Source organism: Notechis scutatus, chromosome 10 (assembly GCF_049901735.1).
Source record: "Notechis scutatus isolate UNSWTSFEM ecotype Mainland chromosome 10, rNotScu1.2, whole genome shotgun sequence".
NCBI classification, from domain to species: Eukaryota; Metazoa; Chordata; class Lepidosauria; order Squamata; family Elapidae; genus Notechis; species Notechis scutatus.
The window spans coordinates 9,546,722-9,572,625 of NC_142018.1; the positions used below are offsets into that span (position 1 = coordinate 9,546,722).

Consider the following 25,904-nt stretch of genomic DNA (forward strand, 5'->3'; position numbering starts at 1 on the left):
AACTAAGCTCAGAAATCTGGAGATGGCTAAGCTACTAAAGGAGACACCTGGATGGAGAAACCATGCCATATTGATGTTAACACCTTGAGACCATCTCAAGGGACGTTATAAAAATACAAGGAGAGCAGGAAAGAAGGGGGGGAAAAAACAGATGCAAGGGTATTTTTGCGTTTGGCACCTGGTGTATCTTAGATAATCCTAGTTCTCAAGTATGTTGTTCGTAATAACGTTAATGTAGGTGGTTCAACATCTCACATCTTCGATTTGCTACATTATTTACAAGGCACCCCGCCCCACCCATCCTCTCCCTTTTAAAACATAAATTAAGCATTAAAAACCAAGTGAGGTGGGGTGAGGGGGAAACAAATCACATCAAGGACATCCATTCCGGGTGGTGGGGGGGCATATTTCAGTATCTATCACAAATGCATGAACATTTGGCCTGGGGGGGGGAGCGGGAGGGGGGAAGAGATCAAAAGCAATCCGGATCCTGCGCATAACAGAGAAAACTGTAAACATTTTATAGCTGCCTTTTTTTTTTAGGATCTGTGTTTTGTGCAAAAGTTGTTATGAGAAGTAAGGAAGTTCATGGCAGACAATGTTTTTTTTTTTTTAAATCTTGGTTAAGAAGGTGCTGCTTCTATAATGCACACACAGAAACACACAGACACACACACACACACACACACGAGAGAGAAAAAAAGGGGGCAGGGGGAGGAAAGGAAGAAGGAAGCAACAAGGAGAGACTTCGTAAGCATAAATTTATCTCCCATCAGTCCTGTGACCAACTCAAGGTTTAGTGTGACTTAAAAAAAACAAAAGCATTTCTGCAGGTGAGAGGATGTGCAAAGAGGACCTTCGTAGCCCACGTTGGCCAGCAAGCGGAAGTCTCCAAACACGTGAAAACCATATGAAAAAGCACCAGGGGGAGGTGAAGGAGGGGTGGGAATCCACAGATTCCTTCCCCCCCACCACACACAATTTGCTTAAGCAGATTTTCTGGCGTGAAATCCCTGCAGTTTTAAAAAAGCCTCGGAAGTCCTAACGTCGTCGTTCAGGTCTCTTCTCCCCTGCCCACACCCACCGCCACCATGTCGGGTCAATAATTCCATCCCATGAGATGGCTAACCCTGGCTTTCTCGGTCATTTTCCGTACCCTGCCCGACCTGGAAGTGCCAAGGTTCAGGGGATCCTCGGTGTGCATGAAAGTGTCATTGTCTGAATCGTCGTTGTACAACACGGTTCGCCGGCCTTCGTTCCGGGTTTTAATCCGAGGGGGCCGGCTGAACCGTCCGCCAAAGGCGTTCTCGTTGAAGCGTCCGCCAAAAAGGTTCTCGAACTCGTCCTCGGCCATGCGGGGGCGCTTGGCCCGGGAGGCTCCTCTCCCTCGGCCTCTTCTGCCTCCTCTGCCTCCTCTTCGTCCCTGGCTGCATCCTCTTCCTCCCCGGCTGCCTCGGCCCCCTCGGTTCCACCTCCCCCATCGGCCCCAGCGCCCTCGCCTTCCGGTCCCTCTACCCTGCCAATTTTTTCTCCGCCTGCTGGAGAGGTTCCTGCGGATTTTCCTTTTCGGTTTCGCTTGTAGGGATTTGCTGTAGTCGTGGTCTCCGTCGATGTAGTCTTGATCTGTCCTAGAGCTGGATTCCGAATCCGAATCGGAGCCGCCTCTGCTTTCGGAACTGGAGCCCGAATGAGAGTCGCCGCTTTCGGAGGATAAACCGGCCTTCTCTTTTGGTTCTCTCTTCTCTTGGCTGCCCTCGTCCTCCTCTTCAGAGGCACTGGAAATCTTTCTCTTGACTCCCGTTCGAGAGTCTTTCCCGTCCCCGTTGGTCAGAAGCTTCTCAGAAGGCTGATCTAGAAGAGATCCAAATTGAAGCACAGGTGAATGCGAATGCCGAGTTATCACCAATAAGTAGCACATTGGTGAGAAACCCCCCAAAACTATGCGAACTATTTTACTCACTAAGTTTGCTAAGCAGACGGTCACATGGTGTCTGAATAGATCAGGGGTATCAAACTCGATTTCATTGAGGGCTGCATCAGGGTTGTGTTTTGACCTCAGGGGCTGGGGTGGGTGTGGCCAACTTGACATCATGTCAACTAAAAAAATACTCCTTTGGTCTTTTTAGTTGCCAGCAGAAATGGAGTGGGGGAAAGCAGTGCATTCCTTAAATGCCTCAGATAATCGCCTTGGCAGCCCAAAGCTGTCAGCGTGCAAGAATATTACTGGAGAGCATGATTGATGACTCTTGGCTATGGATGTGTCCCATTGGAGAATATACATCCAGGGGGTGGGGGGAAGACCAGGGTCAAGGGGGAAATGAATGATGTATTTTAGTGTCGGCTGCACCCAGCTAACGCCAACATGGTCACTCCTAATAAATCAATTTTTTGACTCTGAGAGATGTGGCTAGAGACTTATGATTTGAGTGGGGGTGGATTTCTTGGAGCCCCGACACATCACTTATTTCGGGGCCATCTGTGGTTGCCTGGGTGCTCTGCCAGAGAAAATGGGTTCCCGAGCTCCATCTTCAGCCGCGGCGGCCTCCTGCCTCCCTCTGCCAGGAAAAATGAAGCTCAGGGGAGGCTGTACACGGCCCCCCTGAGCTGCGTGTTCCCTGGCAGAGGGAGGCAGGAGGCTGTTGTGGCCAAAACCGAGCCTGGGAACGGCCACATGCAGCCCTCCCGAGCTCTGTTTTCGCTGGCAGAGGCACTGTGAGCTGGTCTTTTGCTTCTTTCTAGGGCGGCCCCGCAGGCTAGATCTAAGCACCCCGCGGGCCGGATCTGTCCCTCAGGCCTTGAGTTTGACACCCCTGGAATAAATCCACCCACAATGTATATTGGGGTAGAGAAAAACCAGCCCAGAATATCTCTGCAATAGCGGGATGCTGCATTTTTGTAGGGATGCAAAATGATATACATCTATGTGTTTCCAACCATCTCACGGGCTTAGCATCAACATAGCATGCCATTTCTAGATTCATATTCTTGAGGCTGCTTCAGGGGGAAGTCCCTGCTAATCCCTTCCAGAGTCCCCCATAGGCTACCACATTATTATAGCAGACAGAAACAAAGGAGAAAGAGAGAGAAAGAGAGGGGGGGGGAGAGAGAGAGAGAGAGAAAAAACCCTGAATTACTTCTAATTTAGGGCAGTGTTTCTCAACCGTAGCAGCTTACAAGATGTGTGAGCTTCAATTCCCAGAATTCCCCAGCCAGCAGTACGCAGAACTTAAAGCCTGTTGCTTAGGGAATTCTGGGAGTTGAAGTCCACACATCTTAAGGTTGCTAAGGCTGAGAGGCACCGATTCATAAGAGTTTATGTGGAAAGGTTCATCAACAAAAGGAAAATCCATTTATAATGGGTCGTGGGGTGGAGGGGGGAGGAAGAGACAAGCTTTGATTTCTGCAGTTTTCCTACCTTGTTTCACTGGTGTGGATTTATTTCTAACCGGCTTATTTTTTCCTGCTTCAACATCGTTTCCGCTACGATTCTGGCTGCTGTTGGAGCCAGAGGAGGAGGAGGGTTGCCTTTCCATGTCTTCGGCAGTAGCTGAACCAGGGGCTTCCTCTGTATCTGAAACTGAAGAGCCGTGGTGGCACAGTGGTTAGAATGCAGTACTGCAGGTGACTTCTGCTGCTGGCTGCCAGCAGTTCGATCCTGACCCAGCTAAAGGTTGACTCAACTTTCCATCCTTCCAAGGTGGGTAAAATGAGGACCCAGATTGTTGGGGGCAAGAGGCTGACTCTGTAAATGGCTTAGAGAGTGCTGTAAAGCACTGTAAAGCAGTATATAAGTTTGAGTCCTATTGTTATTTTCCTTCCTTCCTTCCTTCCTTCCTTCCTTCCTTCCTTCCTTCCTTCCTTCCCTCCCTCCCTCCCTCCCTCCCTCCCGGTGGTTAGAATGCAATATTGTAGGCTGACTCTGCCCACCACCAGCAGTTCGATCCTGACCGGCTCAAGGTCGACTCAGCCTTCCATCCTTCTCAGGTCCGTAAAATGAGAACCCAGATTGGTGGAGGCGAGAGGCCGACTCTGTAAACCGCTTAGAAAATTTTGCAACAGCACTGTGGAGCGCTGTATAAGTCTATGGCTATTTCCCCGCTTGGGGAAAAATATCAAATAAAAACAAAGCTTCAGTCTAAATCCTAGATAGAAAGGTTTTTTTTTTCAAAGCAAAAGCCATTAGCAGGGGACACTCTATATTGTTCAAGGCAGTGAACTCTCTGATGCTTAACATTGGCCTGCAACAGTTTATTGATTTGGTCACTTTCTTCTAATTACAGGTAGTCCTCGATTATTGACCGGTTGTTTTACAACCGTTCATTCTTACAATGGCCACGGAAAGAGAGCTTTACGGCCCTTAAAACATCCCTGGTCATTATAAAAGGTTGCGTTGTCTCCCCTCAGACACATGACATGTTGGGTGGGTCAGTTTTACAAGCAATTTTATGATTCATGCTTTTTGCTGAGTAAAGGTAAAGATTCCCCTACGTGCTGATCGTTTCCGACTCTAGGGGGTGGTGCTCATCTCTGTTACAAAACTGAAGAGCCAGCGCTGTCCGAAGACGTCTCCGTGGTCATGTGGCTGGCATGACTAAATGCCAAAGGCGCATGGAACGCTGTTCCCTTCCCACCAAAAGGGTCCCTATTTTTCTACTTGCATTTTTACCGTGCTTTCGAACCGTTAGGTTGGCAGAAGCTGGGACAAGTAACAGGAGCTCACTCCATTATGTGGTGTTAGGGATTCGAACCGCCAACTGCCGACCTTTCTGATTGACAAGCTCAGTGTCTAAGCCACTGAGCCCCCACATCCCATATGCTGAGTAAAGAGGCAAAAAAAAAAAAGCCTATTTAAATGAATGGTCCCTGGGGGAGGTAATTTATGGCCACACTGAAGCCTATTGATCCCAAATACACTCCTATATCAATTTCTAGGGTAACACAGAGCATCCTTGAAAATAAGATATTTACTGAGCTGAATTGAATCCAGCTTGCTGGAGTAAAAGTTTATGGCACAGCCACTTGAAACACGTTTTTAATTTATAGTAAAATGGTTTGCCTTCCAGAGTCCCTTGCCAAAGATGGGTGGCTCTACAAATGGATTGACTGATTCACTGAATGAATATATGAACCAACTAATCCTACTTACCATGAGATGAAACTGAAGAATTAGTCCTAGTTAAAGGCAGTGAGGTATTCAAGTTTGTTTTAGGCTGCATCTTCAGTTGTTTTTGTTTTCCTTTTGGGCTGAAGGCATGGAAAGAAGGAAAAGAAATTGAGCAAGATATTTTTTTCCCAATACCTAGATACTGGGTTAATCACGGGGAGCTATCTGCAGGTTTTTTCTTTCAGTTAAACACTGTTTAGGCCCTTCTTTTCCTTTTTTTTTCCACCTGTCAAAGTCTGGCCTACGTCTGATCTGCAGATCTTATTCTCTGCTACATCCTTCATTGCATAATGCATTGTGGGGGTCTTACAAAACTGCTTTCTCCTTTCCAAATCTTCCCATTGATTTTCTTGCGGGTGCAGAATGACCAGTACGGTGGATTGATGGCCACAATTAAGAAAAAAGGGGGACACCTAACATAGAATAAAATAATGAAATGAAGAAAGAGTAGAATAATGAAATGAAGAAAGAAGAGAATAGAATAATGAAATGACGAAAGAAGAGAATAGAATAATGAAATGAAGAAAGAGTAGAATAATGAAATGAAGAAAGAGTAGAATAATGAAATGAAGAAAGAATAGAATAGAGAAATGAAAGAATAGAATGATGAAATGAAGAATAGAATAGAGGAGAATAGAGAATAAAGAATAAGAATAATAGAACAAGAATAGAATAAGAATAATACCGTGTTTCTCATATAATAAGGCCGGGTCTTATTTTTTTTTGAGCCCCGAAAAAATGGCTAGGCCATCTTTTTGGGGGTGACTTAATTCCCACCCCTTGCATCTTCAGGCGGGCGGGCAGCGATGGCTTGGATGTTGGCCTCGGCATTGGTGGGGCACTTCATATTGGGTTCAACGCAGGCAGCACCATATCTGGGTGTGCAACAAAAGTACTTCCTAACGGCAAGCCCCCCCACCATTCCCCCCCCATTTTGCATGTTTTAATATAGGCCTTAATTTGGGGGGAGGGGCTTAATTTCATTTCATGCCTATAAAACATGCTGGGACTTCCTATTGGGGGAGGCCGTATTGTTGGAGAAACAGGGTAGGAGAGGACAGGACAGGACAGGAGAGGATAGAGGAGAGTAGAATAGGAATAACAGAATAGAATAATAGAATAGGCTAGGCAGGAGACAACAGGACAGGATAGAACAAAATAGAACGGAACACTTTATTTGGTAAAGTGTGATTAGACACTCAAGGAATTTTTTTCCTGGTGTAGCTGCTCTCAGTGTACATGCAAAATGACAGAGTAATAGTAATCATAAGATGATACCCATAAGAAGGGACAGTAGGGAAGATGAGAACGATAGTAATAATATAAGCAGAATTTCACATGCAACAAACCCGTCTTGCTACCTTGGTGTTCTGCTGCTAGAGGAAGAAGAACCGCTGCTGCTACTTCGGAGCCGTTTTCGGTACCGTAATCGCGGCCTTCGCCTCTTCTGACACTGAACAGCTGACTTGTACTCGGAAATGATGGTCTTGATGTGGTTTTCGAATAAGGCAGAGAGTCGGAGTGTCATGCTATAGATCTGTGGAAGGAAGGAAGGAACATTTGCATTCAAGAGTGATGTCGACCAAAACGTTTGCCAACCTTACATTGGTTTGCTTGTTACCCATGTTCCAGTAGAAGCTAATTCCTCAAGTATATCCAAAGAATTGCATGGATTCAGTCAAAACATTAGAGGAACAGAGGTGTTTTCAATGGGGTGAAAAAACTTAAAAATATGCAACCCAACAAGAAAAGAATCCTTTAGCTAGAACACCTGACCTGGGGTGCTCACATTGCAGCCCTGGTCAAAAGGGCCCAGCAGAGATTATACAACCTGAGACTTCTCAGAAAATTACGACTGAATGAAAAACTGCTGGTGACCTTCTACTGCTGCACCATAGAGAGCATTTTAACTCACTGTACCTGTGTATGGTTTGCCAATTGCACAGTGGCAGATAGGAAAGCACTCCAGAGGGTTAATGTCATTGTCCAAAAGATCATGGGTTGCCCTCTCCCCTCTTTGGAAGAGCTTTATAGCTCCTGCTGCCTTAAGAAAGTTCAAAACATTCTCAAAGATCCATCTCATCCTGGACAGCCTTTTTTTGAACTATTACCATCTGGCAGATGGTACAGGATAATAATAAAAACAAGGACAAATAGGCTGAAAAACAGCTTCTATCCCAGGAAAGTAGCTCTTTAGAATTCTACTGTATAGTGCAGTGTTGGTGTGGTGTTGGGGGTTTTCGGTTCAATGTGGGGAGTGTGAAGGATGTGTGTTTGTGTTTATTTTCATGGTCATGATGTGCACTGAAGATGGTGTTTGATTTTGTTGTACGAGGTGCAATGACAAAAAAGTAAAAGTAAAGTAAAAGTAAAGTAAAAGTAAAGTAAAAGTAAAGTAAAAGTAAAGTAAAGTAAAAGTAAAGTAAAAGTAAAGTAAAAGTAAAGTAAAAGTAAAGTAAAAGTAAAGTAAAAGTAAAGTAAAAGATAAAGGTAAAGGTAAAGTAAACTGATATTGGCAATGCATTTTTTAGACTTATTACAGAAAATCCTCGATTTACAAACAATTAGGACCAACATTTCTGTCGTAAAGCAGATCAACAGAGTTGGAAGGGACCTTGTAGGTCTTCTAGTCCAACCTTGCCCCCCTCCCCACCCAAGCAGGAGACCCTACACGATTTCTGACAGATGGCAGTCCAGCCTCTTCTTGAAAGCCTCCAGAAAGCTTTATTTTATCATGGTTGTTCAGCTTCATTTTGTCAGAAACTGGCTGGGAAGGTTGGAAATTATAATCACCTGATTGCAGGATGCTGTAACTGGTTGTAAGCTGTATCTAAGTCTAAGTGCTATTGCTATTGTATAATAGTTATTGGCAAACATGTTTTTGCCAAGAGGGCACCCCATCAGAAGCTAAGGTGATGATGTAAAGCAGGGGTATTGCTGGCTGAGGAATTCTGGGAGTTGCAGTCCACAAGTCTTAAAGTTGCCAAGGTTGGAGACCCCTGATATAAAGAACAGATTTAAGAGGATTGGTTAAAAAAAGGCTCTACCTGAAATGAAGGAAACCGGCAACTGTTTTCGGGTAAGCTCTGAATTTTAAACCATGACACTATTTAGAATCTGCAGGATTCTGGGTGTTTTGTTAAATGTGCATCTTAGGCAGGAGATAAATAGAATAAGCTATTGGTTACATCTTACCCTTGATTTCTTATTTGGAGTGTACGCCTTGGAGTTGTAGAATATCAAGCGGACGTCTTTGTAGAATTCGAGAGGGTTCATATAATTCCCTGCTTCCAAAGTTTCTTTCACAGTGCTGAAATCCATGGGAGTGTCCACAATATCTCGATAATCCTAAGAAGAATGTTTTTCCACCTATGAAACCTTCAAAATCTAACAAAGCGATCTGAAGGACATGCTTATTAACCCAACATCTATTTATTCACCCGGTCTAACGAAGGAGAGGCCCTGCCTCACATTTTTCATCCCTGAAAGGATGTTAAAGGAAGGAAGGAAGGCTATTAAAACTTACTTCCCCTAAGTCTCGTGGAACATTCTTACTCCAAATTGTACTTCAAGCCCAAAAATGTGCCAGGTGCTTTGCCCGCCCTGGGTTAGTGGATGGATAGGCCAAACTCTGGGTGGAAAGAGCCTCAGGGACAAGATTGCACCTGCTTCAGGCAGTGTTCTGACCCAAGCCTCGTTCAAATCAAATAAACACAAAGTATATATAAAAGCAAATCTTTTTAATGCGTCTCTTGTGAATGCTGTTCATTCACAGCAAAGAGTCATTAAAACTAATTGTCCCAGATAAGAGCAAGCCCTTTCAAGGTGACGAAAGGCTGCCAGGAATACAAGATTAACTGCAGAGAAATATTCCAAACCAAAAATCTCCAAACACAAACCAGAACAGACAGGACTTCCACGAGAACTTGGGAGTTGAAAGAACTTCTTTGCTTCCTGCAAAGAAGCCAACCCCGAAGGCTGGCTTTTATCCCTTATGGGAGGAGCCATCACCTTGCAGCCTTACTCCCGAGTTGCCCCGTGCTGCTTCAGCTGCTCTTTCCTTCGAGCAGCCCTGCACGTACGCACACTGAGCACAGGCTCCCCTGGGTCCTCACTGCTGCTAGACTCTACAACCTCTGAAGGCAGCACTCCATTCTCCGATAACGATAGTACTCCGAAAGCAGCACCATCCCTGCATCACATGCAGGCCCCTCATCCGAGTCCTCGCTCTCAGAGACCTCAGCCGTCCACACCTGCTGCCGCCAAACCACAACAGCAGTTGTATGACTCAGCCTCCCAAACTCAGAAAAAAAAAGCAAGACTTACAGGGTAAGAAAAGAGATCAACAGGTTGTCGGAATGGCTCTGAGTCTTCACGCTCATAGATCAGACTTAATAATTGCTTGCAGTGGTTTTTCCAGGCATCGACGCATCCTTTAGAGGGTTGCCGTTTCATTTGCCGTTTGACCTTAAGATTAAAAAAAAAAAAAAAAGAACATATAAATTGAATAATCTCTAAAATGTTTGTTTTCATCTCATTTAACACAGGCACCAAGTATCCAGAATAGCAGTACCACAAAAGTGCTCTTATTTTTTTTTTAAAGAAAGAGATATGCGCGTAAGATAGCTAACTTTTTATGGAGTTTTTTTACAGGAAACCCCCCACCCCACCCCAACTAGTTAGAACTTCTCAAGTTGATTTCTATTCCTCGTAAGTTACCTCTACAAAATTCTATGTATATTAGTTGAAATCATGAAACTTCTATTACGGCCAAAGACCGGGGTTTAACAATACTATATGAGAGAGTATAGAATTATAAAACTATAATAGAAAACAAAAGAAGAATTAGGGGGTGACATGATAGCAGTATTCCAGTATTTGAGGGGCTGCCACAAAGAAGAGGGGGTCAAATTATTCTCCAAAGCACCAGAGGGCAGGACAAGAAACAATGGATGGAAACTAATCAAGGAGAGAAGCAACCTGGGATGAAGGAGAAACTTCTTAACAGTGAGGACAATTAACCAGTGGAACAGCTGGCCACCAGAAATTGTGGGCGCTCCATCACTGGAGGTTTTTAAGAAGAGATTGAACAGCCACTTGTCTGAAATGGTATAGGTTCTCCTGCTTGAGCAGGGGGGTGGACTAGAAGACCTCCAAGGTCCCTTCCAGCTCTATTCTATTCTACATAACATATGGGGAAAATAGGTATACAAGACCCATTACAGGGTATCCATTTCTAAGTAAGAATAAGATTAAAATATGGTTAAAATGTATATTTTACAAATACATTTGTATACATATGAATACACACACACACACGGATATGAAAATTCGGTCTTGTTTAGCAGCCATTCACAGTTATGACCGTGATGAAAAAGTAACTTTACAACCAATCCTCTCATTTATGACCTACATAGGTCTATACAAGAAAGGAAAGATGAAGTAAGATCATTAGCACGGTCACAATTTCATGTAAAGACCACTTTGTATAACAACTGGGTTGTGGGTCCCAACTGTGGTTGCTAAATGAGGACTACCTGTATAGAAAGCAGGTAAAGACAACTACTAGTCAGACATTCCCCACAGTGGTCAGGACCAGGTGGATTAAGGCTCTTGCATCCACTGGATTAAGGCTCTTCACTCAATATCTGCTCACAAATTTAGCATCATATCCCAGGCGAGCGGAGTTGTCAGAGTTGTGCACGAAGTTCCCTCTTCTACACTCAATAATCCTAACTCAGTTTAAGATTTCCTTTGCCAATAAAACCGATCTCCCAATCAGTTAAATGCTGGCTGGCAAGCCAAGTTCTGATCTTATACTATTCATCAGGGGAAGGAGGGCAGGAAGATTTATTCTAGAAAGGAAACAGGAACATGTTTTTTAAAGTGTGGCTTCTTGTCTCCACCTTTTTCTTGGTGCTCAATTCTGAATGCTGCTTCTACTTCTGTCAATATTTGGGGGGAAATCCTGCAATGGCCCAGGAACAGAATGCATTTGTGTCAACCCTGAAGCTGGCCTGGACGAAGCCTTTTTGTCCACTTCAGTGTTGCTAGACTGGAGCTGAGGGACAAGGGAGAGGGGATTTTAGATAAGAGGGGATTTTATAGCCAAAACATAATACTTTATCTTGGGAACCAAGGACATTCTCATACCTGGTTGGAAGAAGGCGGAGAGATGCCACCCGATTGTTGGACTGCACATGTCAGGGCTCCAAGAAATCCACCCCCCATTCAAATCATAAGCATCTAGCTGCATCTCTCAGTGTAAAAAAAATTGATTTATTAGAAGTGACCATGTCGGCGTTAGCTGGGTGCAGCCGACACTAAAATACACCATTCATTTCCCCCTGGAAACTGGTCTTCCCCCCACCCCTGGATGTATATTCTCCAATGGGACACATCCATAGCCAAGAGTCATCAATCATGCTCTCCGGTAATATTCTTGCATGCTGACAGCTTTGGGCTGCCTAATTATCTAGCAATTATCTGAAGCATTTCAGGAATGCACTACTTTCCCCTACTCCCTTTCTGCTGGCAACTAAAAAGACCAAAGAAGTTTTTTTTTTTTTTAGTTGACAGCAGGGTGATTGGACCATATGACTGTTTGGAGAAAGTAGAAAATCTTTTCCTTTTAATAAGCTCAAAAGCTATTAGTCAGTTTTCACCAGATATGTGCCTGCATGGTATTTCCAATAAAAGTATTCTTTGAAGAATTTGACTGCCTCGGAATATTGCTTGCCATGGGTTTATTAGTTGGAACCCTGACAATTTGTTCATGAAAATTGGACTTCGACTTTTTTTTTAAAGGAAGAGAAAGAAAGCTTGGTTTTCTAACTTAAGAAGCGTTATATCACAAGGAGAAATCAAGGGGATTTGGGATGGCCACACACACATATCAATCAAAGTGGTTTTTTGGGGGGGGAGAAAATAAGTGCACAGCTAGGCTTGAAATATTACTCTTTTCAAGATTACTCTTGTTACTTACTATTCGTTTTCCAGAGGAAGTTCCAGGGCCCTCTGAATCAGCAGATGCTTCTACCACCTACAGCAAAATGTGATTACTACATGAGAGCATCTGAAATAAATGAATTCAAAATACATGCCACACATGTACACACACACTCCTGAAAATTATGGCCTCGGGCAAGATCTTAACATCGGTGAGATCACAAATCAATCCTGGGCTTTTTGAAGGGGAAGAGAAAAGCTAGTTCTGGAGTTTTCTTTGGCAGGTTTTTCAGAAGTGGTTTGACACTGCCTCCTTCCTAGAACCCGAACTTCTGGGTTTCCCCCCCAAATTCACTTCCAGTCCAAACCAATCCACACACCCCTCCCCATTTTTTTCCATTTTACCTGTTCTTCTTCCTCTATGCTACTCAAGTCTTCTGCTTTTACTTTATTGTAGATCTCCAGAATATCCGTACAACTCTGATCCCTAAAGAATAGGAAGAGGATTGGCATGAGGGTGAAATAAGAGATTTTTAAAACAAAATAAAATCTACTCCCTAAAGGTTATTATGGTCGCTGATTCCTAGAGCAAAGATTCCATTAAATCAGGGGTCTTCTTGACAGCTTTAAGACTTCTGGACTTCAACTCCCAGAATTCCTCCTCCAGTCATGTTAGCGCAGGAATTCTGGGAGTTGAAGTCCAGAAGTCTTAAACTTGCCAAGTTTGAAGACCCTTGATAGACAGACAGACAGACAGACAGACAGACAGACAGACAAGATAAGATAGATAAGATAGATAAGATAGATCGATCGATCACGGGCCTTCAAACTTGACAGCTTTAAGACTTCTGGACTTCAACTCCCAGAATTCTTCCTCCAGTCATGTTAGCGCAGGAATTCTGGGAGTTGAAGTCCAGAAGTCTTAAACTTGCCAAGTTTGAAGACCCTTGATATAGATAGACAGACAGATAAGATAGATAAGATAGATAAGATAGATAAGATAGATAAGATAGATAAGATAGATAAGATAGATAAGATAGATAGATCGATCACAGGCCTTCAAACTTGACAGCTTTAAGACTTGTGGACTTCCACTCCCAGAATTCCTCCTCCAGTCATGTTAGCTCAGGAATTCTGGGAGTGGAAGTCCACAAGTCTTAAACTTGCCAAGTTTGAAGACCCTTGCATTAAATGTTCATGGATTGCCTAGTAGAATTTCTATCGTAGGAGGAAATTTTCCATGTGCCTTTAAAAAAAAAAACGTTATCAAGAGACGTGCACACATAATGAAACAGGGGAGGAAAAAATCCGATTCCAGGAAAGTTTTCAGAAAAGTATTTCCTTCAACCGCAGGGAAACTGACTGCTCACCCAATGTAGTGCAGTAAAACATCGGTGACGATTTTGGCTGCCTTGACGATAGGGCTTTCGGGCTCATTGAAAGTCCTTGCGTTGTGTTCGATGTATCGTACCTCCCACATTAATGCTGATATTCTCCTGGAAAAAGGAGAGAAGACAAGAGGATCTCTTCTGATTATCTAGGCAACTGAAAAAGTGTTGGAGAAGATAAGCTGCACATGGGTTCTGCACGAGGTGTTTTAAGAGCAACTCCATTTAAAAAAAAAAGGTTTTTAATAAGAACAACTATGTGTGATTGGTGTTCTGACCTAGGCTTCACCAAAATCACGAAGCAGACTTCTCGTCCCGACAAAAAACCCTTTTTATTAGGCTAATGTGAATTCCTCTCATTCACATCCAGCAAAGTCCCAGCAAATAGTCTTTCAAGGGTGAATTGCAACCACAGACCTTATCAGGCTTGGAGAGTTGCCAGGCCGATAGCCAATGCTGTACAAGAAAATACTTGGAAAGGAGTCACGAACAAATCTAATTAAACAAATTTTCTTCTGTAAACACCCCTCTCCTTTTGCTCCTCTTTATTCCCTATGGGAGGCGGGTATTCACTGTCCACCTGTGGCTTTACTCTCGAGTCGACCCTTATTCCTTAACTGTTCCCTTCTCCTGGCAGCTCTGTGCATGCACACATCGGGAACAGGCTCCAGCTGTTCTTCTGCCCCACTGACCTCCGACTTCGAAGGCAGCTGATAATTGTTGGATGGCCCTAGCCTCATCTCTGCCTCCGACATAGAACACTCGTCAGAGCCTTCCCCAGACTCCAGGACTGGCCCATGTTCCTCCCCAACCTCCTATGAAAGCGTTCTGGTCCAAAATAACATCAGGCAGAGTCCTGGGCCCCAATCCTTTCAAGAAAGCCCTGAACTTCAGGATGGCGTGCCAAAGGTGACTGTTAATTGTCAGACTGAAGATATTCATGGTTGTTAGTTAATTAAAATGGTTTTGTTTTGAATGAGCTTTGGTGGACTGCAAAACCTATTTATAAATAGAGAAAATACTTGGCTACTGAAAGTCACACACCCTGAGCCCAGACTTGAAAATTTTAAATTAAAAAATTTAAAAAAAAACTTTGTGTTTGCTAGCAAATTAGTCTGTCCCATCAGAAGAACTACGGTTCTCTTATTTAAAAAAAATCACTAGAAGACGTTGCAGCAGCAGAAGCTTAGCATAAAACCAAACAATGAGAAACTCTTTTATGTATGAGCGACCGTTAATCCAACCTGTAAAATCTGTTTTCAAGTCTTCTCCTTATCGTGGTGAGGTCAGTTGGATAAGCAACAACAGTGCAATACAGAGGATAGGCACTCAGGTCCACTGGAACTGCAAAGGGATTAGAAATCTCTGCCAAAATAAAAATCAAGTGAATTGAATAAAACTTTTAAGAAAAAGGGTAGAAGCTTGTGTGTTTAGGGGGGAAACCCCTCTCTGATAATTAATGTGAAGTTTTAATTTATATAAACATTCCTCTAAGCCCTAATATCAGGTAGAATAGAATACTTTATTGGCCAAGTGTGATTGGACACACAAGGAATTTGTCTTGGTGTAAATACTCTCAGTATACATAAAGAAAAGGTACATTCATTAAGAATCAGGAATCATAACGTACAACATTTAATGATGATGATGATGATGCCAAGACAGTCTCCTAATTCAAATGCTGACAAGGAAGAACATTAGATTTGTTCTGTTCATGTTATAATGTTGCAGGCCTAGAAAGTTGATTATTTTTTATGTTTTGAAAGATGATTCCAAGGAATTACAAACAGGAATAACAGATGCCTCTTTAACGTATTGCAATTGATAAGAGTCATTTTCTTTCTTTCTTTCTTTCTTTCTTTCTTTCTTTCTTTCTTTCTTTCTTTCTTTCTTTCTTTCTTTCTTTCTTTCTTTCTTTCTTTCTTTCTTTCTTTCTTTCTTTCTTTCTTTTCTTTCTTTTCCTTCCTTCCTTCCTTCCTCCCTCCCTCCCTCTTTCTCCCCCCCTCTCCCCCCTCTTCATTTATTAAATTTATATGCACCCATCTCTCTTCCCAAAGCGACCCTGGATAGCTTAACAATTAAGAATTAATAATTCTGTTGATTCTAGCCCCAACAGAGGCAATAGGTGTCTACTCATAAAATATGGTCTTTTAGAGTTGCCAACTGAAAAGGAGGGGGAAGCAGTGTGACAGCTTGCAACCAAAACTGCATTCCATAAATGTTTTCATGTGACCGAAGTTTCTGCCAGGCAAAATTCTAACTGGAGAGCATGATTGATGACTCTTGGCTATGGATGTGTCTCATTGGAGAATATGAATTACGATACACCCAGGGGGTGGAGGGAAAACCAGGGTCAAGGGTAACAATGAATGATGCGTCTCAGAGTCGGTTACAGCCAGGCAGTGCCGGACATGTTTACTCCTAATAAATCTTCTTTTAAGTTTTGGAAGTTTGGCTCGAGACTCATGCTTTAAATGGGGGGGAAACTGCCGGAATCCTGACAATAGGACAAATCCAGACCTTATGAGTTAATGTTGCCCTACCTAGAGAAAGAAGTTGATCGATGCCTCTGAGAACCCGCACACATTCTTCATCTCGGGAATGGGAGCCCCATTCTCCTTCCTGGGGCTTGTATAGCAGAGATGCCAATTCCTCGCTGGTCACTGGGACTCCAGCCCCCACCTCATCTGGATAAGCAGCTGCAGGGGGAAGGGGGGCGGGAGAGAGGGAGTGACTTGGATGGATCAGGTTGCTGCATCACGGAGAGATATATCGTTATGAAGTGTCTAAAACAGCACTATCCATCTTTCATTTAAGGCATTCTCTGCAAAATGCACCCCAAAACAAAACCTGGGTATGGCTGTAATATATATCCCAGTTCTATTTTGCAGCTCATGATTACGGCAACAGATTTCAAGGCAATCAATCAACATTCTTATAAAATTGATAGAATAGTACAGGTAGTCCTCGACTTACAAGCACAACTGAGCCCCAAATTTCTGTTGCTAAGCGAGACATTTGTTAAATGAATTTTTCCCATTGTTCCTGCCCCTGTTATTAAGTGAATCACTGCAGCTGTTAAATTAAGCGACTGTTCTGACCCAAACCCTTTTCCAATAAAACAAACACGAACCAAAGGGAACAAACTAATTAACTTTGATAAGCACAAGCCTCGCCAAAACTGTGAGAGGCTGCCAAGAATAACAGATAAGAAATACTGTATTTTACAACACAAGGGTCTTCAAATACCAACTTAAGATGCAGTGTACTGCAGTGTCCACGAGGCTGGAGATTCAAAACCTCTTTGCCTTCTGCAAAGAATGTCGGATTCACAGCTGGCTTTTATCTTTTTGAAGGAGGGGCCATTACCTTGCAGCCTTACTCCCGAGTTGCCCGTGCTGCTGCAGCTGCTTTTTCCTCTGAGCAGCCCTGCATGCATGAGCACTTGGCACAGGCTCCTCGGGAACCTCCTCATCGCTGCTGCCAGCCCCCACAATCTCTGAAGGCAGCAGTCCACTCCCTAATGGTCCTGGCCCCTCATCTGAGTCCTCGCTCTCCTCAGCCATCCATATCTGCTACCAGCTCACCACAACACTGACACGGGGAACAGACCTGATCTACCAAATGAAAACCTGAATGTCATATAAAGTCTGTGTATTTTAGTTGAGGCCCGATCTAAGTGATTTTTAAATCTTGTAGTTTGGGGGCACAGTGTTTGTTGGAGTTGTTCTTATTATTTATTTACTTATTAAATGTCTAGGCCACCCATTTTACCATCAGAGCCATTTTTTTAAAAAAATATTCCTATTGCAATGGCTGTCGTGGGATCTCAGTCACTGAAATAATTCTGGATTGTATAGAATGGGCTATTTGTCACCATCCTGAATGTAAACAAAAGGATCCAATTCCAAATTGGGTGGGGGCCAGGGACAATCCTTTCCCCCACCCCAGGAAAGGCCTGGTTCCAGGGTCTCTGCAAATGTGTTTCTTCCTCCTGATCATGTTCTATGTCTGAGCCACGGTGGCGCGCAGTGGTTAGAGTGCAATACTATAGGCTACTTCTGCTGCCTGCCGGCTGCCTGTAATGTGGCAGTTCGAATCTCACCAGGCTCAAGGTTGACTCAGCCTTCTATCCTTCCAAGATCGGTAAAATGAGGATCCAGATTGTTGGGGGGAAAAGACTGACTCTGTAAACTGCTTAGAGAGGACTGTAAAGTGATATATAAGTGCTATTGCTATTGCTACTTTGACTTTCTCCTGTATTCTTCAAATGTATCCTGTACAGCATGGGTGTCAAAGTCACATCACATTGCCGTCACATGACATTTTGTGACGTTTTTCCCCTTCGTTGGAGTAGGTTTGGCCTGCACGTGACACATCCGGCCCGCATGCTGCCAGTTTGACGCCCCTAAAAAGGTAAAGGTTCCCCTTGCACCTACATGCTAGTTGTTTCTGGCTCTAGGGCCTTCTTCTGACTCATCTCCGTTACAAAGCCGAAGAGCCAGCACTGTCCGAAGACGTCTCCATGGTCATGTGGCCAGCAGGACTAAATGCTGAAGGCGCACAGAACGCTGTTACCTTCCCACTAAAGGTGGTCCCTATTTTTCTACTTGCATTTTTTACATGCTTACGAACTGCTAGGTTGGCAGAAGCTGGGACAAGTAACGGGAGCTCACTCCCTTACACGACACTAGGGATTCGAACCGCCGAACTGCTGACCTTTTTCTGATCGACAAGCTCAGAGTCTTAGCCACTGAGCCACCATGTCCCTTGTTTGTACAAACAATACACCCCTGCTGTAGAGTAATTGTTCTTAGTTTTACTATGCTGCTTTAAAAGAGACTGTATAAACTGAAGGTAGCTCATGCAGTCAAGTTAAACATTATTGTCATTTTAATTTGTATCTTATTTCTGTATAAGTTACTTAAAACTGGTTAATGAAATGAAGTCGTTTCAGTTCAATTCAAATTGAATTCTTTTTGATGTAAAGGCTTGGAAAAACAGAGTCCAATTTGATTTATAATGCTGATGTGATATTTTGCCGTTATAAAAAAAATAATCTCTATCAAAGGAAGGAGGTAGAAAACAATCATTATTTACTTCCTTCTGGAATTGGCTCCATGTCCCAGGGGCTCATATTTTCTCTTTCGTTGTTGTCCCAGCTGTAAAATAATAACAATAACAACAACAATAAAACATCTCAGAAATAGCTTAGTCAAGTTAAGAGACTTTTGGGGAAATTTTCTTGCTCTGCAAATCTTGGCGAGATCCAGTTCGTTTTTTTAATCAGTTTGTCCTCTCTACCCCCATCCCACTAATTTTTTTCCCATTTTGTCTATTCTGCCAATAAAATCCTAAATCAACATACATAATTCATTTCCAGCTTTCCACTGCGTGGCAGAGACTAAAATGAAACATAAAAATCAGCTTTTCATGGCACTTGAGCAGAAATCTTGTATTTTAAGAAATGGGATGCAAATATTTCAAAACCAGCAGATTATCAATGCTCATGATTACTTAATTTATGTACAAAAACTTGTTTCTTTCTGGGTTTTTTTCTTCTTCTTTTGCACTAAAATTCCAACATTCATCCTTACTGAACACTGTAGCACTGGAAGGAACTGTCTGGATATTCCGCTTGGAATGGCTGTTGACTCTCTACGGTTCCAAACCACCATGCATCATCAATTATGCTGCGAAATCTATCCCCTGCAATGAGAAAGGCAGAGAAAACAAAGTAATAACCTGCAGAGGCCTGTTAAATAACAGAATGACAGGAGTTGGAAGGGATCCTGGAAGGTCTTCTAGTCCTGCCCGTTCAAGCCCTACACCATTCTGGACCCATCTCTTCTTAAAAAACTCCAGCGATGGAGCGCCCACAACTTCTGAAGGCCACCCGTTATCAGAATCCATGTTTTTTTGGGTATCAACCTTTTGAATGGCAACAGCGGTTTTAGAATGATTTGGTTCTGAAACCACTGTTCTGCTCATCCAAATGAATGCAGAATATAAGTATCTTGCAAGATTTGTTTTTCTTGCCGTGGACATGTATAAAATTCAAACTAGACTGTGTTGTTTCTCCATGTCATATAATATCTGTGGCTACATGCATAATTTTGTATATGTATGCATGCATGCATGCATCTTATCATGTTTATGTTTATATTAGAGGTGGAGAGCTGTGTATGCAACGTAATTTCATTTTAATGTATGCCAATTAGTGTACATTCAAAGTGACAAATAATTCTATTCTATTCTATTCTATTCTATTCTTTCCTAATTTCATTCTATTCTATTCTATTCTATTCTATTCTATTCTATTCTATTCTATTCTATTCCATTCCATTCTATTCCATTCTTTCCTAATTCTATTCTATTCCATTCCATTCCATTCCATTCTTTCCTAATTCTATTCTATTCCATTCCATTCCATTCTTTCCTAATTCTATTCTATTCTATTCTATTCTATTCTATTCTATTCTATTCTATTCTATTCTATTCTATTCTATTCCATTCCATTCCATTCCATTCCATTCTTTCCTAATTTCATTCTATTCTATTCTATTCTATTCTATTCTATTCTATTCTATTCTATTCTATTCTATTCTATTCTATTCTATTCTATTCCATTCTTTCCTAATTCTATTCTATTCCATTCCATTCCATTCTTTCCTAATTCTATTCTATTCCATTCCATTCCATTCTTTCCTAATTCTATTCTATTCTATTCCATTCCATTCCATTCCATTCCATTCCATTCCATTCCATTCCATTCCATTCTTTCCTAATTTCATTCTATTCTATTCTATTCTATTCTATTCTATTCTATTCTATTCTATTCTATTCTATTCTATTCTATTCTATTCTATTCTTTCCTAATTCCATTCCATTCCATTCTTTCCTAATTCTATTCTATTTCTTTCCTAATTCTATTCTATTCTATTCTATTCTATTCTATTCTATTCTATTCCATTCCATTCCATTCCATTCCATTCCATTCCATTCTTTCCTAATTCTATTCTATTCTATTCTATTCTATTCTATTCTATTCTATTCTATTCTTTCCTAATTCCATTCCATTCCATTCCATTCCATTCTATTCCGATGTTGCAGAATAATATTAAATTGGCAAAAGCTTGAAGGTTTCATGGTAAACAGGTAAACATACCGATCTGCCAGTTTCTTTCTTTGGCTTCATTGTAAAATTGATGCAACACAAGGAAGTCAATAACATCAGGCATGTCATGATACCTGGGAAACAAAAACAAAAGGACTCAGCCAGGGAGAAGGTGGAGGTGGTAGCGATAATAGTAATAATAACAACAACAATAATAACAATAATAATAATAATAATAATAATAATAATAATAATAGCAGCCGATTTGGTGGAATGCTTAAGGCTGTAGGCGAGAAATTAGGGGACCGTGAGTTCTAGTTCCACCTTAGGTATGGTCTAAAGTTGCTGTGCATAGTTGGTGAGTAGAAGAAAAATATGAGACCTCCATTACACGCTTTTGGGACGAATGAAAGGCTCACGTAGAGTCTCCTAAAATACATGATTTAATTAAAATACGGTGGCTGAGACAGCCAGTTTGGTGTACCGATTCAGACAACAATGTAAAAACTGGGAGATCTAGTCTTGCAAAACCAGTACAAAACCAGTTGGGTGACATTGGGCCAGGAAGACTGGAAGAAAACTGGAAGTCCATGCAATTGCCAGGAACTAAAAACTGATTTGAGTGCACTATCACAAAAAGAACCACAAAAGTATAGCCATCGCTTAGCCTCCTTTAGCAACCGTTCACAATTACCATGGTGATGAAAAAAGTAACTTGCGCTAATCCTTGCATTTATGACCTTTACAGGTCTGTAAAGCAAAGGAAGGAAGAGCAAGGAGGTAAGTGCTTATGGAGAAAGATCACTTAGCAACTGCTTAGCTTAATGATTTAGTTGCCAGTCCCAATTGCGGTTGTTAAATGATTAAAAAATATTTAAATGTGTATAGTGACCAATGACTCTGGGTGGTCCATAACAATCCGGAGATATTACAATAGAATTGGTAAAAGATTTAGCAAGTGCAGTGAAGTGAGGGGGTCTCACCCTCCCATCCTAAAATTCTGGGTCTTCATAGCCTTTCTAAACATGATACTTTTGAATTCATTTAAGCATCATTTAGGCCTTCAATTATTGTTCCAAATGTGGAAAAGGAAGAACGTTTGCAAGCTGCAGGACCAAAAATAAAAACTGTAAGGAAATATTAGGTTTGGGAGAGAATTTCGCAAGGATGTCAACACGACAGAACGATTGAGATACTCTTCCACCTGCAACTTTTTGGGAATCCTTGGCCAAAAAAAAAAATTATTGGAGGAAGAATGGGAGGGGAGGGAAGTCAACAGCTTAAAAGCATCACCATGAAGTTTTAACTAGAGCCTTAGTGAGCCACTTACTTTATGGAAAACGATTCCCCTGTCATTTTGCCCGAGATGGGGTCAAGAAAGGCAAGCTTCAAGCAGCACAGCGTAGGTGGTCCAACTTCATACTTAATTCCCACAATCTTCACGAATTCTTGTTCCTGTTTGTCAAAGAGCAGAAGAGGTCAACAGTTTAGGGTTGCTTCCTGTTTTGAATTTTAAAGCGAAGAGCATTTAAAGGGACTGCACCTTTGTTAAATTAATATCTAAGATAGCAATGTCTTCTTACTCCGATTCTAACAGTACCAAGAATTAAACATGGATGCCATCCCTGCATCCTTGGAATCAGAGTCAAATCAGGGGGTGGGGGGAAGACCAGGGTCAAGGGGGAAATGAGTGATGTATTTGATTGTCAGCTGGCTGTCAGGACTCCAACAAATCCACCCCCATTCAAATCATAAGTCTTTAGCCACATCTCAAGGAGTAAAAAAAAATGTTTTATTAGGAATGGCCATGTTGGCGTTAGCCAACACTAAAATACATCATTCATTTCCCCCTTGACCCTGGTCTTCCCCCTACCTCCTGGATGTGTATTCTCCAATGGGACACATCCATAGCCAAGAGTCATCATGCTCTCCAATAATATTCTTGCGTGACGACTACTTTGGGCTGCTAAGGTGATTATCTAAGGCAGTGATGGCTAACCTATGACACGCATGTCACTCGTGACACACCGAGGCACTTTGACTGACACGCCTGTTGGTGTGGGGAAAACCTGCACATTTAGAGGCTGCCTGTGCTCTGCTCCAATCCCTGCTCCCTGCTTGTTGCGTGGAGTCACCGCTGCCGCAAGATCTTTGCAGCAGAGAACCAGTTTTAACCGCCATAAACTGAGGTTTGTCAGTTTCATTACCTCAGGAACGCTACAGGAGGAAAGGAGATCCATGAGGTTCACAGCCCTGTAAGGTGGCCTTCCGATCCCCACATCCTGCACCTGCAGCCTTGAGACCAGGGAGACGAGTTTCACAGCCCTGTGTGATCACCCCAGCCCAGTCCATCATAAACCAAATTATTGATATTTCTTGAAGTGACACACGACCGAGGAAGGCTACACTTTTTCCCGATTTTCACACACCAAGCTGAAAAGGTTAGCTATCACTGATCTAAGGCATGTGAGGAATGCACTGCTTTCTCCACCCTTTCTGATGGCAACTAAAAAGACCAAAGGAGTTAATTATTGTTTTAGTTGACATTAAGGTTATACTGAACCACTGCACTGTTCCTTTGCTGGTGGTTTAATAAACAAGGGAAATCCCTTATCTCTTCACCCCACACCCCATCACAGCTTACTACAGTGGCCTATTTTCCTTATGAAATGTTATACATAACTGGACTCCGGATTTATTATTTATATTTATAATTTATGTATTTAATTATTTATTGGCTAAGATGCATTGCAGAAGACATTCAGGCAGATATGTTCACATCTTATCGAACTCCTTCATCAAAGACAGGGCTGCTTTCAAGAGCTCTTTGTGTACAGGCAGCTGCCAGGCTCAAATCATGGCCTCTCTAGACAGGACTGGGGAAAACCCTTGTCTGGAAACTATTACCTGAAAGCTGCTTCTGAACAGAACACAGGGAATTCTGGGAGTTGAAGTCCACCTATCTTAAAGTTGCTGAGGTTGAGAAATGCTGGGGTAGACGAATGGTTGGACATGATATAAAGTAAATTCTGGCCACAATTAACCAATAATCCGCAATAAAATGCTCTCGACTGCTTACCCTGAGTTCCATTTTATTCCATGGCTGCTTTTGTATGTTAACACTATAAATTTTTGCTTTCCGAATTGCGCGCACGTAAGCTTCGTGCCCTTGCCTGAAATAGATTATCTGGAAGGAAAGAAGATGAGAAAACAGGGCTGTTTACACACTGGCTTCAGAAAGCAACTTCCATTACAATGCTTCAAATACCGAATCCTAAAAATAAACCCTTATTTATTTGTTCATTACTGCTCATCTTTGGAACTCCAGAAAACATATCATTTGAATATTACAAGAGACAAGGGTTTCCCGGACTACATCTGCTAACGAATCGTAACTTCACACGCTCAAACTCCATTTGCTTATTTCATTAAATCATGGGTGGGGGGGGGGATGAAACTTTTGCACGGTATCCAAATCTGGAGACATAGTCTGTTGCATAAAGTAGAGGATAAGTTGTGTTTTGATCAAAAGAACTCACAGCTGCCTAAGCAGGTGAGCGGTTTATGTATTCTGAACATGCAAAGGAGCATTGGACTGAGACCGCAGCATAACTGACACTGAATTCTAGTCCTTGGGGACACTTATGGTTCCACTTGAGACAAACCTCTGCTACTGTGTTTGTAAGCCAAATCAAAATATCAACAGGCCTGAAGTGTTTTCCAGTTTTACTTGCAATTCATGAAAAGGAGAACAAACTCAGAAGGCCTATGTGGCAGAGTTCTTATATGAGAAGTCATACTATCAAACGTTCTTTTTTCTTTCTTTCTTTCTTTCTCTTTCTTTCTTTCTTCTTTCTTTTTTCTTTCTTTCTTCCTTCCTTCCTTCCTTCCTTCCTTCCTTCCTTTCTTTCTTCTTTCTTTCTCTTTCTTTCTCTCTCTCTCTTTCTTTCTTTCTTTCTTTCTTCTTTCTTTTTTCTTTCTATCTATTCATCCATCCATCCATCCATCCATCCACCAAATGTATATAGCCATCCAACTCACACATAGGTGACTCTGGGTAGCTTACAAAATGTAAAGAAATTTAAAAGCTCAATATATAATAAATAACTTTTTCAAAGTTCCAGCGTTGCAATAACTCCCTAACCCCGAAATACTTTTAGTATGAATACTTTATTCCAAATAGCAGTTTCAGTCTTGACATAATGATTATGATACTTTGAATCTAATGTAGTCATTCCCCAAGGTAGATTCCGACATGAAATGGGATGATGTTGGCATGTCTGATTTTTATCCCTTCAGTTTTATTATAAAATTATTTGCAGGGATTTCATTGGAGGGTAATTAATCAATCAATTTTTATTATGCTCGCAGATCATCACTATAAATAAAAGCACTGAAAATGACTATAAATAAAAGCACTGAAAATGACTATAAATAAAAGCACTGAAAATAATAAAGATAAATAAAAAACAAAATAATGTAGTATGATTAGTGGTGGGTTATCAGTGTGTAGTTAAGAGTCTGCCCAATTTTGCATACAGTATGGCCACATTCAAAGAAGCTACTTCATGTTGATTTGATAAAAGTACATAAAAGACATCAGTATTGCCTGGATATTTTATTAAGTGAGGTGCTATAAAGTGAGTCCGTGAGCCTTTATAGAAGATGCAGTATAGTCATTAAAGGTTAAAAAAAAAGGAAAAGGTTCCCCTGGTGCATATGTGCTAGTCGTTTCCGGCTCTAGGGGGCGGTGCTCATCTCCGTTACAAAGCCGAAGAGCCAGTGCTGTCCAAAGACGTCTCCGTGGTCATGTGGCCGGCATGACTAAACGCCCGAAGGCGCACGGAATGCAGTTACCTTCCCACCAAAATGGCTCCTATATTCTTTCGAACTGCTAGGTTGGCAGAAGCTGGGACAAGTAATGGAAGCTCACTCTGTTACGTGGCGCTAGGGATTCAAACTGCTGACAAGCTGTTTCTGATCGACAAGCTCAGTGTCTTAGCCACGGAGCCACCACGTCCCTTTGAAGGTTAAGTTAAGCCAAGAATTGAAACCTGTGAGTACCTCGTCTCCCATTTGAGGGACGAAAGGAGAACGCCGTGGGATGGTGTCTAAGATCCAGTGAGGAGCGAACCACTCTTCTGTAGGCTCAGCATCCATTGACAGCAATCCACCGGGTTTCTTAAAAATGGAAACATGTCCAAGTTTGAATACAAGCAGAGAGATGGAGTAACCGATGCACAAGATCGTAAGTAAGGCGGGTGGTGAATGACCTTGCCTTAACCAA

General features: G+C 42.1%; 1 protein-coding gene across 2 annotated transcripts in view; it reads right to left on the minus strand.

Moving 5' to 3' along the window:
• Positions 1-599: 599 nt before the first annotated feature.
• Positions 600-25,904, minus strand: part of BRWD3 (bromodomain and WD repeat domain containing 3) — a 65,642-nt gene continuing 40,337 nt past the window's right edge. The window contains exons 24-40 of one of the 2 annotated variants that reach the window (XM_087972079.1): positions 25,682-25,798; positions 23,697-23,804; positions 21,948-22,072; positions 20,669-20,751; positions 19,098-19,209; positions 18,601-18,662; positions 16,044-16,199; positions 14,745-14,865; positions 13,483-13,608; positions 12,518-12,599; positions 12,150-12,206; positions 9,491-9,631; positions 8,360-8,512; positions 6,526-6,701; positions 5,147-5,244; positions 3,416-3,571; positions 600-1,851 (exon numbers count right to left, since the gene is read on the minus strand). In XM_087972079.1, the coding sequence (XP_087828205.1) occupies positions 1,100-1,851; positions 3,416-3,571; positions 5,147-5,244; positions 6,526-6,701; positions 8,360-8,512; positions 9,491-9,631; positions 12,150-12,206; positions 12,518-12,599; positions 13,483-13,608; positions 14,745-14,865; positions 16,044-16,199; positions 18,601-18,662; positions 19,098-19,209; positions 20,669-20,751; positions 21,948-22,072; positions 23,697-23,804; positions 25,682-25,798 (2,625 nt within the window). In that variant the 3' untranslated portion in view covers positions 600-1,099. Of the gene's footprint in view, positions 1,852-3,415; positions 3,578-5,146; positions 5,245-6,525; positions 6,702-8,359; positions 8,513-9,490; positions 9,632-12,149; positions 12,207-12,517; positions 12,600-13,482; positions 13,609-14,744; positions 14,866-16,043; positions 16,200-18,600; positions 18,663-19,097; positions 19,210-20,668; positions 20,752-21,947; positions 22,073-23,696; positions 23,805-25,681; positions 25,799-25,904 lie in introns of both variants that reach the window. The other variant, XM_026674657.2, reaches the window with a different exon arrangement.